This window comes from Malaclemys terrapin, chromosome 2 (genome assembly GCF_027887155.1).
Source record: "Malaclemys terrapin pileata isolate rMalTer1 chromosome 2, rMalTer1.hap1, whole genome shotgun sequence".
NCBI classification, from domain to species: Eukaryota; Metazoa; Chordata; order Testudines; family Emydidae; genus Malaclemys; species Malaclemys terrapin.
This window is the reverse complement of record NC_071506.1, coordinates 269383502-269398495: the sequence shown is the minus strand read 5'-3', so window position 1 is coordinate 269398495 and position 14994 is coordinate 269383502. Positions and strand designations below refer to the sequence as shown.

The 14994-nt window shown below is 45.3% G+C and overlaps 1 protein-coding gene across 6 annotated transcripts in view; it reads left to right on the top strand.

The window, feature by feature from the left end:
- Nucleotides 1–14994, top strand: part of DPP6 (dipeptidyl peptidase like 6) — a 767813-nt gene that overhangs the window by 677225 nt on the left and 75594 nt on the right. For all 6 annotated transcript variants that reach the window (XM_054021141.1, XM_054021143.1, XM_054021139.1 and 3 more), the window contains exons 9-10: nucleotides 13458–13612; nucleotides 14853–14950. In XM_054021141.1, coding sequence (XP_053877116.1) covers nucleotides 13458–13612; nucleotides 14853–14950 — 253 coding nt within the window. The remainder of the gene's footprint in view (nucleotides 1–13457; nucleotides 13613–14852; nucleotides 14951–14994) is intronic.

Here is a 14994-nt window from a genome sequence, read left to right as displayed (position 1 = left end):
GGGAAGTTCCAGAAGACTGGAAAAAAACTAATGTGCCAACTTTTAAAAAATAGTAAAAGGGATGACCTAGGTAATTATAGGCCTGTCAGCCTGACATTGATCTGGGGCAAGATAATGGAGTGGCTGATATGGCCAATCCATTATCTTGTATTATGAGAAGGAGTAAATAACACTTCCTTATTTACTTTCTCCACACCGGTCATGATTTTATAGACCTCTATCATATTCCCTCTTAGTCATCTCTTTTCCAAGCTGAAAAGTCCCAGTCTTATTAATCTCTCCTCATATGGAAGCTGTTCCATACCCCTCATCATTTTTGTTGCCTTTTCCAATTTCAATATATCTTTTTTGAGATGGGGCTACCACATCTGCACGCAATATTCAAGGTGTGGGTGTATTGTGGATTTATATAGAGGCAACATGATATTTTCTGTCTTATTATCTATCCCTTTCCTAATGATTCCAAACATTCTGTTACCTTTTTTGACTGCCGCTGCACATTGAGTAGATGTTTTCAGAGAACCATCCACAATGACTCCAAGATCCTTTTCTTGAGTGGTAACAGCTCATTTAAACCCCAGTATATCAGAAAGCTAAACTCTCACAATTATTTGGGGACATTCTATGCCCTGTGTTACACAGGTCAGACTAGATGATCACAATGGTCCCTTCCAGCCTTAGAATCTATGAATCTTTCACTTTAGAACTTGAGTCTCTCTGTCATTTCTGTGATAGATCTGGCAGCATATCAGGGGTTGGTGGTTTTGGTCACTTTTCAAATGGGGGGAGTCCACACAGTCCTCTTGATGAATACTAGAGACTAAAGAGGGCGTTTTGTGTCAATGCCGGGGACTGGAAGGCTGCGTGAGCGGAAAACAATGTGTTCCAAATAATTAAACTTCACAATTAGGATAGCTCAGTGGTTTGAGCATTGGCCTGCTAAACCCAGGGTTGTGAGTTCAATCCTTGAGGGGGCCACTTGGGGATCTGGGGCAAAATCAGTACTTGGTCCTGCTAGTGAAGGCAGAGGGCTGGACTTGATGACCTTTCAAGGTCCCTTCCAGTTCTAAAAGATGGGATATCTCCATTAATTAATTATTTATTATTTGGCGGGGATACACAGTGACCCAGCTGTTCTCATTTCCCTTTGATTACGGCTTTTAAAACCCTTAGGCCTGCCACTCGCATCCAGGCATTTCCTAAATACAGGCTGTTCATTTTGCTCTGTGCCTCATAGGGATGGCCTCTCTATAGCACTGCTGCCACTTGGCTGTGAGGTCCTCAGAGCAGGACCTTTGTTGTTTAAAACTGGCTGGCTCTATAAAGCACACTCTACACCAAGGACACTATTTATGAATACTTATGGCATTTTCCAAAATCAACATGGTGTCCTTTCGTTTGGTGTTTATGTTTCAGGTTCTTTAGAATGTGTGTGTTTGAGAAGGGGTCTGGGGCACTACCTGGTTGTCAGAAGTGCAGCTCTGCCTCCCCCTCACTTTGCACAGCTGTTTAAGGGAAGGGCTGCCTGGAAGAGCTGGATAATGCCTTTTAGGAGGTTGGGTTTTGCACACAAGATTCATGGGACTGGATGGAACCCTAGCACAGTGGGGTCCCAGTCTATGACGAGGGCTCTGAGACAATATGGTAATACTGTTGATGATAATCTGGGAAGTTTCCGTCTTTGCTTTCCTATAATACATTCACCCTTCCTTCGGGATTGCATTTTTTTAAAGGTTTCAGAGTAGCAGCCGTGTTAGTCTGTATCTGCAAAAAGAACAGGAGTACTTGTGGCACCTTAGAGACTAACAAATTTATTAGAGCATAAAATTTCGTGGACTACAGCCCAATTACTGCAGAATAATGCTTGATTCTGATATCATGCCAATGTAAATCAGGGTTATGTCTGCCAAAGTTCATAGACTCATAGACTCATAGACATTAAGGTCAGAAGGGACCATTATGATCATCTGGTCTGACCCCCTGCATGCTGCAGGCCGCAAGACCCTTCCCTGGACTCTACCGTTGAAGTCCCCAATCCTGTGTTTTAGTGACTTCAATCGGCTGAGACCCTCCTGCTAGTGATCCCTGCCCCATGCTGCGGAGGAAGGCGAAAAACCTCCAGAGGCTCAGCCAATCTACCCTGGAGGAAAATTCCTTCCCGACCCCAAATATGGCGATCAGTAATACCCCGAGCATATAGGCAAGAGTCTCTAGCCTGACCCTTGTTGGCCATTATGCTGTTCATGTACCATTGCTTGGTTTTCCTTGGCTACTATGTTTTATCATTAAACCATTCCCTCCATAAAGTTAGTGGTACTACATGAGTATAAGTGAGATCAACATACACCAGTGGTATAGAAATACCACAGACAGACTGAGTCAGGCACTACCTATATAATGTGTATTACTTTGACAATTTTGTACGCGCAGTAGGGCACATAAAATTGTGGAGTCGGTGTTATTCTGGGATTACACCAAAGTAACTGAGAGCAAAATCTAAGTGAGCACATCGAGAATATGACACTGTGGTCTTTGGAAACAATCAGCACAATAAGTCTCACTGAAGGCCTGTCTGAACAATGCATTTTCCCTAACCAGGGGGGGCTCTAACTTTTTTGCCACCCCAAGCAAAAAAAAAAAAAGGCAAAAAAAACCCCACGCCAGACTGAACCAAAAACACCCCCCTGAGTGCCACCCCGTCTAACCAAAAACAACCTCCCCGAGCGCTGCCCCGCCGAACCAAAAACACCCCCTCCCAGCGCCATCCCGCCGAACCAAAAACAACAACAAAACCCCCCAAGCGCCGTCTCACAGAACCAAAAACAACCCCCCCGAGCGCCGCCCTGCCGAACCAAAAACAACCCCCCCCAGCGCTGCCCCGCCGAACCAAAAACAACAACAAAACCCCCCAAGCGCCGTCTCACAGAACCAAAAACAACCCCCCCGAGCGCCGCCCTGCCGAACCAAAAACAACCCCCCCCAGCGCTGCCCCGCCGAACCAAAAACAACAACAAAACCCCCCAAGCGCCGTCTCACAGAACCAAAAACAACCCCCCCGAGCGCCGCCCTGCCGAACCAAAAACAACCCCCCCAAGCGCTGCCCCGCCGAACCAAAAACAACCCCCCCAAGCGCCGCCCCACCGAACCAAAAGCAACCCCCCCAAGCGCTGCCCCGCCGAACCAAAAACACCCCCTCCCAGCGCCACCCCGCCGAACCAAAAACAACAACAAAACCCCCCAAGCGCCGTCTCACAGAACCAAAAACAACCCCCCCGAGCGCCGCCCTGCCGAACCAAAAACAACCCCCCCCAGCGCTGCCCCGTCAAACCAAAAACATCTCCCCCCAGCGCCGCCCTGTCAAACCAAAAACAACCCCCACCCAGCGCTGCCCCGCCGAACCAACAACAACAAAAAAACCCAAGCGCCGTCCCGCTGAACCAAAAACAACCCCCCCCCAGTGCCGCCCCGCCGAACCAAAAACAACAACAAAAAACCCCAATCGCCGCCCCGCCAAACCAAAAAAAAAAATACCCCCGAGCGCCGCCCCGCCGAAACAAAACAAATAAACAAACAAAAAAAACCCCAAGCGCCGCCCCGCTACCCCTAGATTGGCCGCCCCTTACAAGGTGCCGCCCCAAGCACATGCTTGGTCGGCTGGTGCCTGGAGCCAGCCCTGTCCCTAAAACAGCCTGCTTTAAGACTGTAAAATGGTAATCTAGTTGGATGTGTGGTGGGTGATTTGAGATGATCTAATAATTGATTTTTAAAAAGATGGCACCTGTCAAAGAAGCATTTGTACTGGTTTGCTATTTCAATGAAGACCCCTGGGGTTTCCCTTATCTCTGAAGGCTTTGTTTTCTCTCTTTGCAGATCCTCTTCCCTTTCTCTGATCTCTCTTCCTCTTATCTTCTTTTGATGGTTCTTACTGACAAATTCTTTGAGTTTTCACTCCTAATATAAGATGTGGCCTTTCTTAGGCTTTAATTTCCTTTTGTTTAAACTTCCTTTTTATTAACAATTTTAATAAAACAATACAGTGTTTTCAGTGCACCATCTGCAATATACTCTATAAATAAAACTGCTGATTTTCCTTGATCAGCAGTTCCTCTTACTAGGTTTAATACATTAGCAATCAAAGTAACAACAGAAGAAAAGGAAAGTCCCTTAGACAGAGAACATTTTGCATAATTTCTTCTGGGAAAATTAATATATGCTGAGATTAATTGATCTATTGACAGCAAAGAAGTGTGTGGAGAGAGAGAATCAAAGTATTTACTTTCTGTCTATATTATCACCTGTGGTCATGGCTTTCTTGGTCCGTGTTTTGATTTCTTACTGAAAGAGAGAGAACATGAGTTTTGGAGCATGAACAGAATAATCATGTGAAAGATACGGATTTCTTGGGGGGTGAGGAGGCGATAAATAAAAAAGTCCTTCAACCCATTTCACCCTCCTTAGAGGTTGCTTCTCACCTTTTGAGATGCAAAAGGCTTCTGCTTGTGTAGTTGCAGTAAAAAACATAACCTTGACTGCTGAGCCATTTCCAGGGACGACTGGTGTGAATTGGCATAGTTCCATTGAAGTTAATGGTGGTGTACCAGTTTATACCACCTGAAGATCTGGCCCATACAGCTTAATAGAGTTCATCACAGCATACTCCAAATTCAAATCTTTAGAAACTTTCTTGTCTGCCACAGATGTGAGTCTATACTTTAGTTATTACAACTGAGAGAAAATCTGGGCTTCTTTATTCTCCGCAACCTTCCCTGCTGGGCATGCTGATAACAGTCATAGAAATTAAGGCTAGAAAAGACCTTGGGGGCAATTGTGCATTGATTTGCACTATCCTGCAGACAGGGCCGGCTCCAGGCACCAGGCACCCAAGCACATGCTTGGGGCGGCACCTGGTAAGGGGCGGCGGGGGGAGCGCGGGGTGGCGCGGCATTCCGCGGGGGGGGGGGGGGCACTCCGGCGGTGCGGCGCTCGGCGGGGGGGGCGGCGCGGGCGCGGCGCTGGGGGTGTTCCGGCAGCGGGCTCCGGCGGTGCGGCACTGGGCGGGGGGGGGCGGCGCGGGGCTCGGTGCTCGGGGGGGGTTTCCGGCGGCGCTCGGCGGGGCGGACTCCGGCAGCGCGGCGCTCGGGGAGGGGGTGGTTCCGGCGGCGGGGGCGGGCTCCGGCGGCGCAGCGCTTGGCGGGGGGGCGGCGCAGGGCTCGGCGCTCGGGGGGGGGTTCCGGCGGGGGGGGGCGGTGCTCGGCGGGGGGTGGCGCTTTTTTTTTGCTGCTTGGGGCAGCAAAAAAGTTAGAGCCGGCCCTGCCTGCAGAAAGGCTTTGTAAATACCTGCAGGAGAACTGCATTCTGTACAAATCTCCACGCAGTGCAATGCTCCGCTCCACATGCACTGGTACAAATTGAAATGTGGATATAGAGAGAGGGTGACCATGGTTGGACCTCCTTCCATGTGATCCTGCTGCCCTGAAAGCTGATGTATATAGGCCTCTTCCTGTATAACTAGTCACTCCAGCTCCGTTGCAGGAGTTATGGAAGATAAGCCGCAGAGGCAGAGTGGCTGCTTAGGGGAATATCTTCCCCACCCATCACCTGCATCAGCTGACGCTAGGATGTTTAGCCCCCTAGGATGTTAAGCTGTCTGCAGATAATATGGAGACCTGTAAGTACTCTCAGCACAGCAGGGGCCCAGGATGTTGGCTCTTTCAAAATACAACAAACATTATAAACTGATGTTAGTGTTTAGAGCTGGTCAAAAACGGTGAACACAACTGCATGAAAAATGAAAATAATTCCAAAATGTTGACATTTTCCAGGGATATAAACTGATCTGTGGGGTTTTTTTTAATTATTATTATTATTGGCCCAGGGGGGAGGGAGGGAGAGAAAGAGGGTTGGATTGATTGATCGATTGATTGATTAGAATGTTTAGGGTTTTTTTCTATGTATTTTTCTGTTTATCTTTTTTCACTTTTTGGTTTTTCCTTCTATTGCCTGTTTTGATTTTTTCCATTTTTTTTTCCAATTCATTTTTTTTAAAATGACTAGGATGGAGAGAACTGGGGGATGGGGAGAATAAAGAAGAAAAAAACGAAATATAAAAATGATAACTGGAAAGATAGAGAAAAATGTTGCCAACAATGCTTTTTATGGCAGCGCTAAGGGTGGAGTGATGGATAGGCACTTAACCCACGTGCTGCAGACAGTGCTAGCCAGCACCTAGAGTGAAATGATGATGATCACATTCTGCATGGATGGACAAAGGACAGGAGCTTTCTCCTTCCAGTGCACTCATGCAAGAAAAGAAATAATTTATCCCACAATTTCAGCTCTTGCTTAGGCCAACCTATTCCCTGACAAGATATCAGGACAGGCAGGTCTTAGTGTCACATCATGTCATTGCAGAATTGGGATGGTAGCTGCAACCCACAATCATACAGAAAGAGGTGCCCTTTTCATTCCCATCCTCAGCAAAGAAACTGATTGTGGATGCAGTAGGGCCAGGGTGGGGAGCTCATTTGGATCACTTATAAATTCCAGGAACTTGGTCTCTGGACAACATGAGACAGTTTATGAAAGTCTTGGCGCTCAGGGCCATCAGGCCTGTATGGCATTCCTACCTGTCCTTGAAACCCCAATGATACAAGTCTTCACAGACAACACAAGAGCCAGGCACTACATAAACAAACAGAGGGTGCCTACTCCTTGCCACTCTGCTTGTAAGTCATCAAATTCGGGATCTGGTGCCAGCAGAACAGGGTATCCCTGATGACTGTCATCTCCCAGGAATTAGCAACAGCCTAGCAGACACCCTGAGGAGGTAATCCATAACTAATCCTGAATGGTCCTTGCACAGCTCCATCATAGGAGCAATAATCCATCTTTGGGAATTTCTTATAATAGACTTGTTCGCCAACAAGGAAAACAGCAATTGTCAGAACTTTTGCTTCAGAGGGGGCCAGAGAGCTCAAGACCAGTGGAACAGATGTTTCACCTCCTGCAGTGGAACAGATGTTCTGTGCCTTTCCACCAGTTCCCCTGATTGCCAGGATGATTTCCAAGATCAACAGAGACAAAGCCGTGATCATTCTCATAGCTCCATACTGGTTGAGGCAGTTTGGGCTGACTGACCTCTCATAGATGGCTATTCAGTGTCTGTTCCAGCTTCCAGACCACCACGGCCAGATGCTCCAGCCAGACCCAAAGTGACTGTACCTGATTGATGGCCTGCCCATTGGCTGGCTGAGTATGATGGACAGGGGCTGCTCCCTGCAGCGCCAGAAATCCTGATACAGAGCAGGAAAACATCTACCAGGAAAATGTATTCTAAATGGAAGAGATTCTTGATATGAGCACAGTTAGTACCTTATACAAACCCCAGCATCAAACACCCTGGACTATATATTGCTCTTAAAGCAGGCCAGCCTTTTGTTCAGCTTCAGTAAGGTGCATCTGGTGGCAATTTTGGTTTGCCATCTGCCTGTGCAGTCATATATGATCTTTTCTTACCCAACATTATCAAAAGTTTCTCACACTGGGAACTACCCCTGCCTGAGACTTCAATATGGTCCTTCTGAAGCTCATGGACCCTCCATTTGAACGTGTTTTAGACAGCTCAATGCATTACATTACTCTGAAGACTGTTTTCCTGGTGGCTGTCATTTCAGCCAGAAGAGTGAGCAAGCTTCGGGCACTTATGGCCAAACCTCTCTATATGATGTTCCATAGGGACAGGGTGGTGCTGAGAGCTCACCTGAAGTTCATTCCTAAGGGGGTCTCAAAATGTAATCTAAACCAGTCAACTTGTCTGGCTTCTTTCGAAAGCCACACTCAGCACCATGAGAAAAGAAATTACACACATTAGATGTATCCAGGACTTATTATGTTGACAGGCTAAGTCATTCTATTTCTAGCCATAGGACAGGATGTTCTAAATATTAAGCTGTCTCATTACATAGAAAGCTGGCTGATGCACCTCTCCCCCCTCTGTCTGGTTCAGGAATGTGCCAGTATTGGAAAGTCGCAAGGCAGCAATATGGAGTAACCTACTGACTTTTGTCAAGCACTGTGCCTTGAACTTAGGCATCAGGTCAAATGCCACACGCCATATTCAGGAGAGCAATACTGCAATCGCTGTTTCATTGATACGCTGAAACTCTTCATTCCCACCATCCTGAGGGGATACTGCTTGCCATTCACCTACAGTGGGTTCCACACTGACACACACGTGAAGAAAGATTTCTTGCCTGACAGTAACTGTGGTTCTTCCAGATGATGTAGTCAATGTGGATCCCATTACTCACCTTCCATCCATGCTTTTCAGTGACTTTAGATACCATGGGCTTCAAGCTGTGAGAGAGCCAAGGGAGGGTCGCAGGAGCCCTGCCCTTTGTGCTCACAGATGGGCGCATGAGAAGGCAGAGAGTGCGTGCACAGCCCCAATGGACACTGCCAGACAAAGACGCTGATCCCATGTTGCTGTACAGTGGGGTCGATGTTTACAACATCTTGAAGGTGCACAGTTGCTGTAGGGTTAGTAAACTTTCCTTATGTTCATGAGCTGATTATGAATACGAAGAATAAAGAGGCCCCTGCTCTCTGATACTTACTCACTTTGTATTCATAAATATGTTCTCTGGTTTGCTAAAGCTAATTGCTCTTTCTAATAATGGCAAGATCCTGGCTTTGTTTCAAGGCAAAGGTTCATGCAATTAAATCTCAGCAGCAGAGGCCTACAAAATGGGCACTAAAACCTCACTTGGCATGTGACCTTCAGCTGAACTGCTTCATTAAGCCTGAGAGCTTGGAGAAAATGTTTGCTGAATAAAGTCATTCCTAATTAATGTGAAAATGTCAAAGATTTGTCTGCCATCCTTTTTACCCCTTTCCTTCTAATGCTTAATTATGTCTCTAATGAGCTGCTAACATAAAAAGCCAAGAGCCGTATTTTTATAGGACAATAAGACAATACAACGAAAATATTCCAACAACATTTTGCCAAGTAGATCTGTGCTGCTGTTTGTAATATTTCACATTTCTTACTTACCCTCCCAAGCTTTTACTGGGAAGATCTTGGGTTGTCATTAAGTTATAATTATTATTAGTAGAAGTAGTAATTATTTACATTGGCTGCCATCAAAACCTTTCCAATGCTGCCTTGTATAACTGGACAGCAACCACAACCTCAGTATTTGCAATGTTCCCTATATTTAGGGAAACATTATCCTTAAACATAAAGGAATATTGCCAATACTGACCTAATGTATCTAGCTACCTCAGGCAACCTAAAAAGTTGTAAGAATGACTGCTGTATATAGCATTGTGTAGCGTTATTAATTTTGTTGTGCTAAAATTGTACATGTTGCTTTAAGATATCAAACAAGAAATAATGTCCCTGTCCCTTAGATGTTCCAGTCTGACAAATGATTTAAAAGAAGGTGAACAGAATGGGCCCAAACCTACTCATCGACTTGGGCAAACTCTCACTGAACTCAAGGGAGTGAGATTTGGCTCTTGATGAAAATAGCCTGCGAATGTTTGGGTAAAATGAATAACAGTTATCTAACCCAAGGCTGCATGATTATCATCTGTTCAAAAAAGGTTCTCTTGATACATTTGCCAAATTATGTAGTGGGATTTTGTTATTATTTCTTGTTTTATTTGAGCTTTTAGGGACTAGGATGAGACAACCAAACCCTTTCAATAATATATACATGAAAAAATATTTTAAAAGTTATAAAGCAGTTTACGCATAGTAATTACTATAGGTAACATGCCTAAATTCTTTCCCTATGGAACGATAAACAGCATTCTGTGTCCATCTCTCTCTTACCTAGCTTGTGTGGAATAAATCCTTGATCACTCTATACACCCCGTGTGTGAGCAGGTGCCTGGATGGGCCACACAGAGAATGCCGCACCCAGGGCACACTGCAAGAAATAGGGGAGACAATCCCCAAAACTGGTGGTTTATTTATAATTAGATTTACCGAGCCAGTAACAAAAGAATAGTACCACACTGGTTAACAAGAAGCCAAACACAGTTTCCTGTAGGCAACCCAGCCCTTGACTCCCATCTAGACAACCAAGTCTAATATAATGAGAGGTTACTGAAAACCCTATTCAGTATACTTAAAGTTCTGCCAATCCCAAAGGATCAGACACTCACCCCAGGTCAATATGAGTCTGAGATCTTACCCAATAACCATAGTGATGCCAATCCTTTCGTAACTAAAAGCTAAAGGTTTGATAATATAAAAAAGAAAGAAAAGAAGAGAGTTATCAAATAGTTAAAGGATCATATACATTCAAGTGTTTTTCAGTGTTCATAGTTCAGTATCATAGCAGTGATGTTATAGCTGCTGTGGGTTGAGCACTGGCCTGCTAAACACAGGGTTGTAAATTCAATCCTTGAGGGGGCCATTTAGGGATCTGGGGCAACATCAGTACTTGGTCCTGCTAGTGAAGGCAGGGGGCTGGACTTGATGACCTTTCGGGGTCCCTTCCAGTTCTATGAGATAGGTATATCTCCATATATTCTCTCTGGAATCATCCCAAAAGGTTTGTATCAAAATGCAGTTTAGATGTAGAGTTTTTTCATGGGTAAACCAGGTAACTACCTGGTGACCTCGGTCCTATACTTTAAACCAGGGGTCTCAAACACGCAGCCCATGGGGCTATTTCCTGAGGCCCGCCCCCGCCCCCTCCGGCCTACCTCCAGGCCAGGGGTGGGCAAACTACACCCGCGGGATTGCCCCCTCGAGCCCCATGCCAGCTGGCATCACGTCCCTGAGGCCGGGGGGGAGGGAGAAGCAGAGGGCTCTGTCCGTGTGTTGCCCTGGCTTCCAGGCATGCCCCCCCTGCAGCTCCCATTGGCCGGAAACAGGGAACCGCGACCAATGGGAGTTTCGAGGGAGGTACCTGAAGGAGCGGCAAGCAGCATGCGGAGCCCTGCGTCCCCCTCCTCCAGGGGCCGCAGGGACATGGTTCCAGCTACTTCCCCAAGCAGGGCCGGGGCTAGCAGCCGGCCCTGGCCCCGGTGTGTGCTGCTGCCACCCCGGAGCCCGGAGCCCGAAGCCCGAAGCCCTCCTGCACCCCACCCCCCAACTCCCTGCCCTGAACCCCCTGCCACATACCACACCCCTCCTGCACCCCAGCCCTCTGCCCTGAGCCCCTGCTGCATCCCATACCCCTTCTGCACCCTGAGCCCCCTGCCTGCACCCCAATCCTCTGCTGCACCTCAACTCCCTGCCGTGAGCCCCTGCCACACCCCTCATGCACCCTCTGGGGGCAGGGAGGGGACGGAGTTGGGGTGGGGACTTCGGGGAAGGGGTTGGAATGGGGGCAGGGAAGGGGTGGGAAGAGGGGGGGGCCTCATGGAAGGGGTGGAGTGGGGGCAGGGCCGGGGGCAGTGGGGGGGGAGTGTCAGTGATACAGCCCTCGGGCCAATGAACTAGCCCTCATGTGGCCCTCGTGGTCATTTGAGTTTGAGACCCCTGCTTTAGACCTTCCCTGTTAAAATTTAAGCAGGCCTGAGATGAAAGGATCAGGCCCAAGGTTTCACTTTTATAGCTGAAGTGGGCTGTTAAGTGTTTGGAGCACAGCATATGACTGAGGATTCTTCTTTGTTGAGCACACACTGTCTCATCACTTTGAACTTAACATCCTATTTACTATGCATACACAGTTATACTATCTCACATCTTTTATTTTAAGATTAACTGACCCATCCACATTCATGATGTAAGGAAATTAAGACATGGCAGGGAATTAGCATCCACAAGCTAATCTGGTTACATTGTTAAACTTCTAACAAGATATAGGTAAACACTGACAAATGGATTATACACGGGTGGACTGGTCTGTCAGTGTCACACTGTGGAAAGCCCAAAAAACACTTGAAAGTTGTGTGTGTCTGTGTGTAGTGACAATAATGCAGATCTGGCATATGGGGACTCTGTAAACCCATCCCTATGCACAACAGAGGGAGGTCATATTCTGGTCAGACCAGAGGATCTCTATGGTGTGGTATGGTGCACAGATCCAGTGGACCAAAACCTTGTATGACCAAAGCTCTGAATGCTTTCACTCTTCTTCATAACTTCTAGTTTCCCACACTCTCTCTAATCCTGTCTGCAAAGAGGCTTTCAGCTTTTAGATGCATACAAAGGCTGAAGAAATCACTCTTTAAGTCCCAAACTTCTCTATTTATTGGCATTTGGAAGACACTAACTTGACTTCCTAAAGTTCCAGTTTTGTGAAAGGTAATAATCTATTTTCTGTAAGAGGTTTAATGTCATAGGAGTGATCCTGACTAAAGCACAGCAGAAGGGATTGCATATGCTGTACAGATTACTGTACGGAACTATGGGTTTCGTTCTTTTGATGTGAGACTAAGAATCACAGATTCTGTAGAGCTAAAGCTCCTAGAGGATTCAGCCCTAAAAGGCACAGCTATGTAGGCAGGCAAGCCCTGTCTACTACTACAGGTTCTTGGAATTCATATTAGGTAAGCATTAGAGGTGGTTCTGGGCCTGGCATGTTGCAAGACACTGTCTTTCTGATTACCATCTTGATTTCCCATCAAACACACACACGCACTTGAATTATGACATAATTTTTGTGGCTCATGTCTGAACAACCAGTAGATACAGTATTACTGCATTATATAGATGCCACCTGAAAGTCTGGAGTCTCAGCATACAGTACTATGAAGCATTAATCCCTGACTCCAGCAGTTTATAAAATACTGGTTTGAAAAAATTGACAGAAATGAAGTGGTAATAAAATGCAAGATAGTAATCAGAATGATATGCTTTTAAAGGCCAGTAGCTTATGATGTGCCAGTGTTACCTGCCCTCTTCAGACCAGCAAACTTTTCCAAACCTGGGAGCAGTAATTAGAAAGATAAAAATTTCAGTCCTTGACATGTGCTTATATCTATGTTTCAGTGCTATAGCAATTTAAGACTAGCAATACCTCCTTAAAGAGAATAAAATCTCAATCTCTGAAGCATTTTCAGTAGGCCAAAACAGCTATGAAATATCATCCTTTTTGTTGCCAGCAATGAGCTATAGGGCCAAACTCTCAATATACTTAGATATGACATTCTGTACAGTATGTACTTAATATGTACATTCACATATCTGTGTACAGTATACCTAACACAGCGACAGCAGTGCCTTTTATGGTGTCATGGGTATATGTGTCTGATAATATAAGCAACCTGATGTTTCTTGGGCAGTATTTATGCCTAGTAACCTATATGCTGAGAATAATGATTATCAGTTGTGTTCATTAGTGATATTACAATTTAATGAGCATTTTTTACTGATTTTCCTGTTACATCCTCCATGTGCTGTGATTAGACTAGGATCTTCAGCTCTATGCTATTTGGTTTCATTGCTAACTAGCATTTTATGTCTAATAGGTGCTTTTTTCTTTTTACATTAGAGGAGATCTTGAAGACTCATATAGCACATTGGTGGTCTCCTGATGGAACCAGGTTAGCATATGCAACAATAAATGACTCCAGAGTCCCTACAATGGAAATTCCGGTCTACACTGGCAGCCTTTACCCTACTGTTAAAACATATCATTATCCAAAGGTAAGGGAAAATATAAACAAACACTCAATGGTTTTTGAATTTTTCATGGTTTTGTTTCTAGCTGACTCCGATATGGTAATATGTAATCGAACATATTCATAAGCAGTGCAATTAACAGAGAAAAGATCATTCATTCCCCATTGAACTGTTAAACCGTGGTCTTCATTATTCTTTTGCTCCCTTTGTAAAAGTACATTTTTCTGACACTAGTATTAGTCATTCAAAAATGTAAAGAGAAAAAGTAAAGGCTAAACCCTTTCTCCCTCTTGTACCTGGAAAAAATCTGTTGGGTTTTGATGCAAGATGGGGCGTGACTACATCTGAGAAGTTCCAAACAAAATTATTATGTTTGTTGGTTTTGTGCCTTAAATCAAAAGGGCAATTGGGAAACTTTAGTACTTAGACCTCCCTGTAAAATTCAAGATGGAATAATAGTCAGGACAGATAGTCAGGCTTCTGAGACACACTGCACCTTAGCTTTAGGGAGAGAAAATGAATTAGGGATGAAAAAGGCCGATCCTGCATTGCTTTACAGAGCCCTACAGAAGATTGTCACTGCAGGTGAGCAGCATCTGGTGCAAATCTCAAGCCAGTGTGGACGATTATTATTACTTTCTGCTGCCGTATAGTATGTTGTTGTACTGTACTGCACAGCTGCTTCCTGCAGACATCTCACTATGTGCAGTGGTCCCCTCAGATCTCACATGCTAAGCCAGGTCTAACCCAGCCACTCCTGAAGATAGGAGACATCAAGAGAATACAGAGATGCTGCAGGAAGTGGTGCTGATGATTCGGTAGGAGGCGCGCTTTCATGTAAGCCAGTGTTTAACTAATGTCCAACATGGGGCTTAAGGACACCCTGCCATTTTCAGATAAGGCATCAAATTGAGATCCTGACCCTTGTTGCTAAAAATACCATCACATTTTTCACAAATGTGGCAGATGTTATTGTCAATGTTCTAGCCAAATTTTAATGTGGGCAGTTACATCCTACCATCCTAAGTTCCTCATACTTCAATGCCTGCTCTAAACTGCTGTATGCTTTTTCTGTGCACTGTTAAACAGTGTCTGCATTCCAGCCCAGAGGTGGTTGCACTTCATAAGATATTTTTGTGTATATTATAATTACAAAGCATTTTAGGATCTGTTCAGATAAATGTAAGGTGTATATATAGCTATAAATGTAAGGTGTTATTTACTGTAAGATATATAGTAATGTACTCTCATTTTTAATTTCCAGGCTGGAATGGAAAATCCAAGCATTTCTTTACATGTCATTGGTTTGAATGGCCCTACCCATGATCTGGAAATGACTCCCCCTGATGATCAAAGAATGAGGTATGTTGCTTAGTATTAAAGTGGTAGCCGTGTTAGTCTGTATC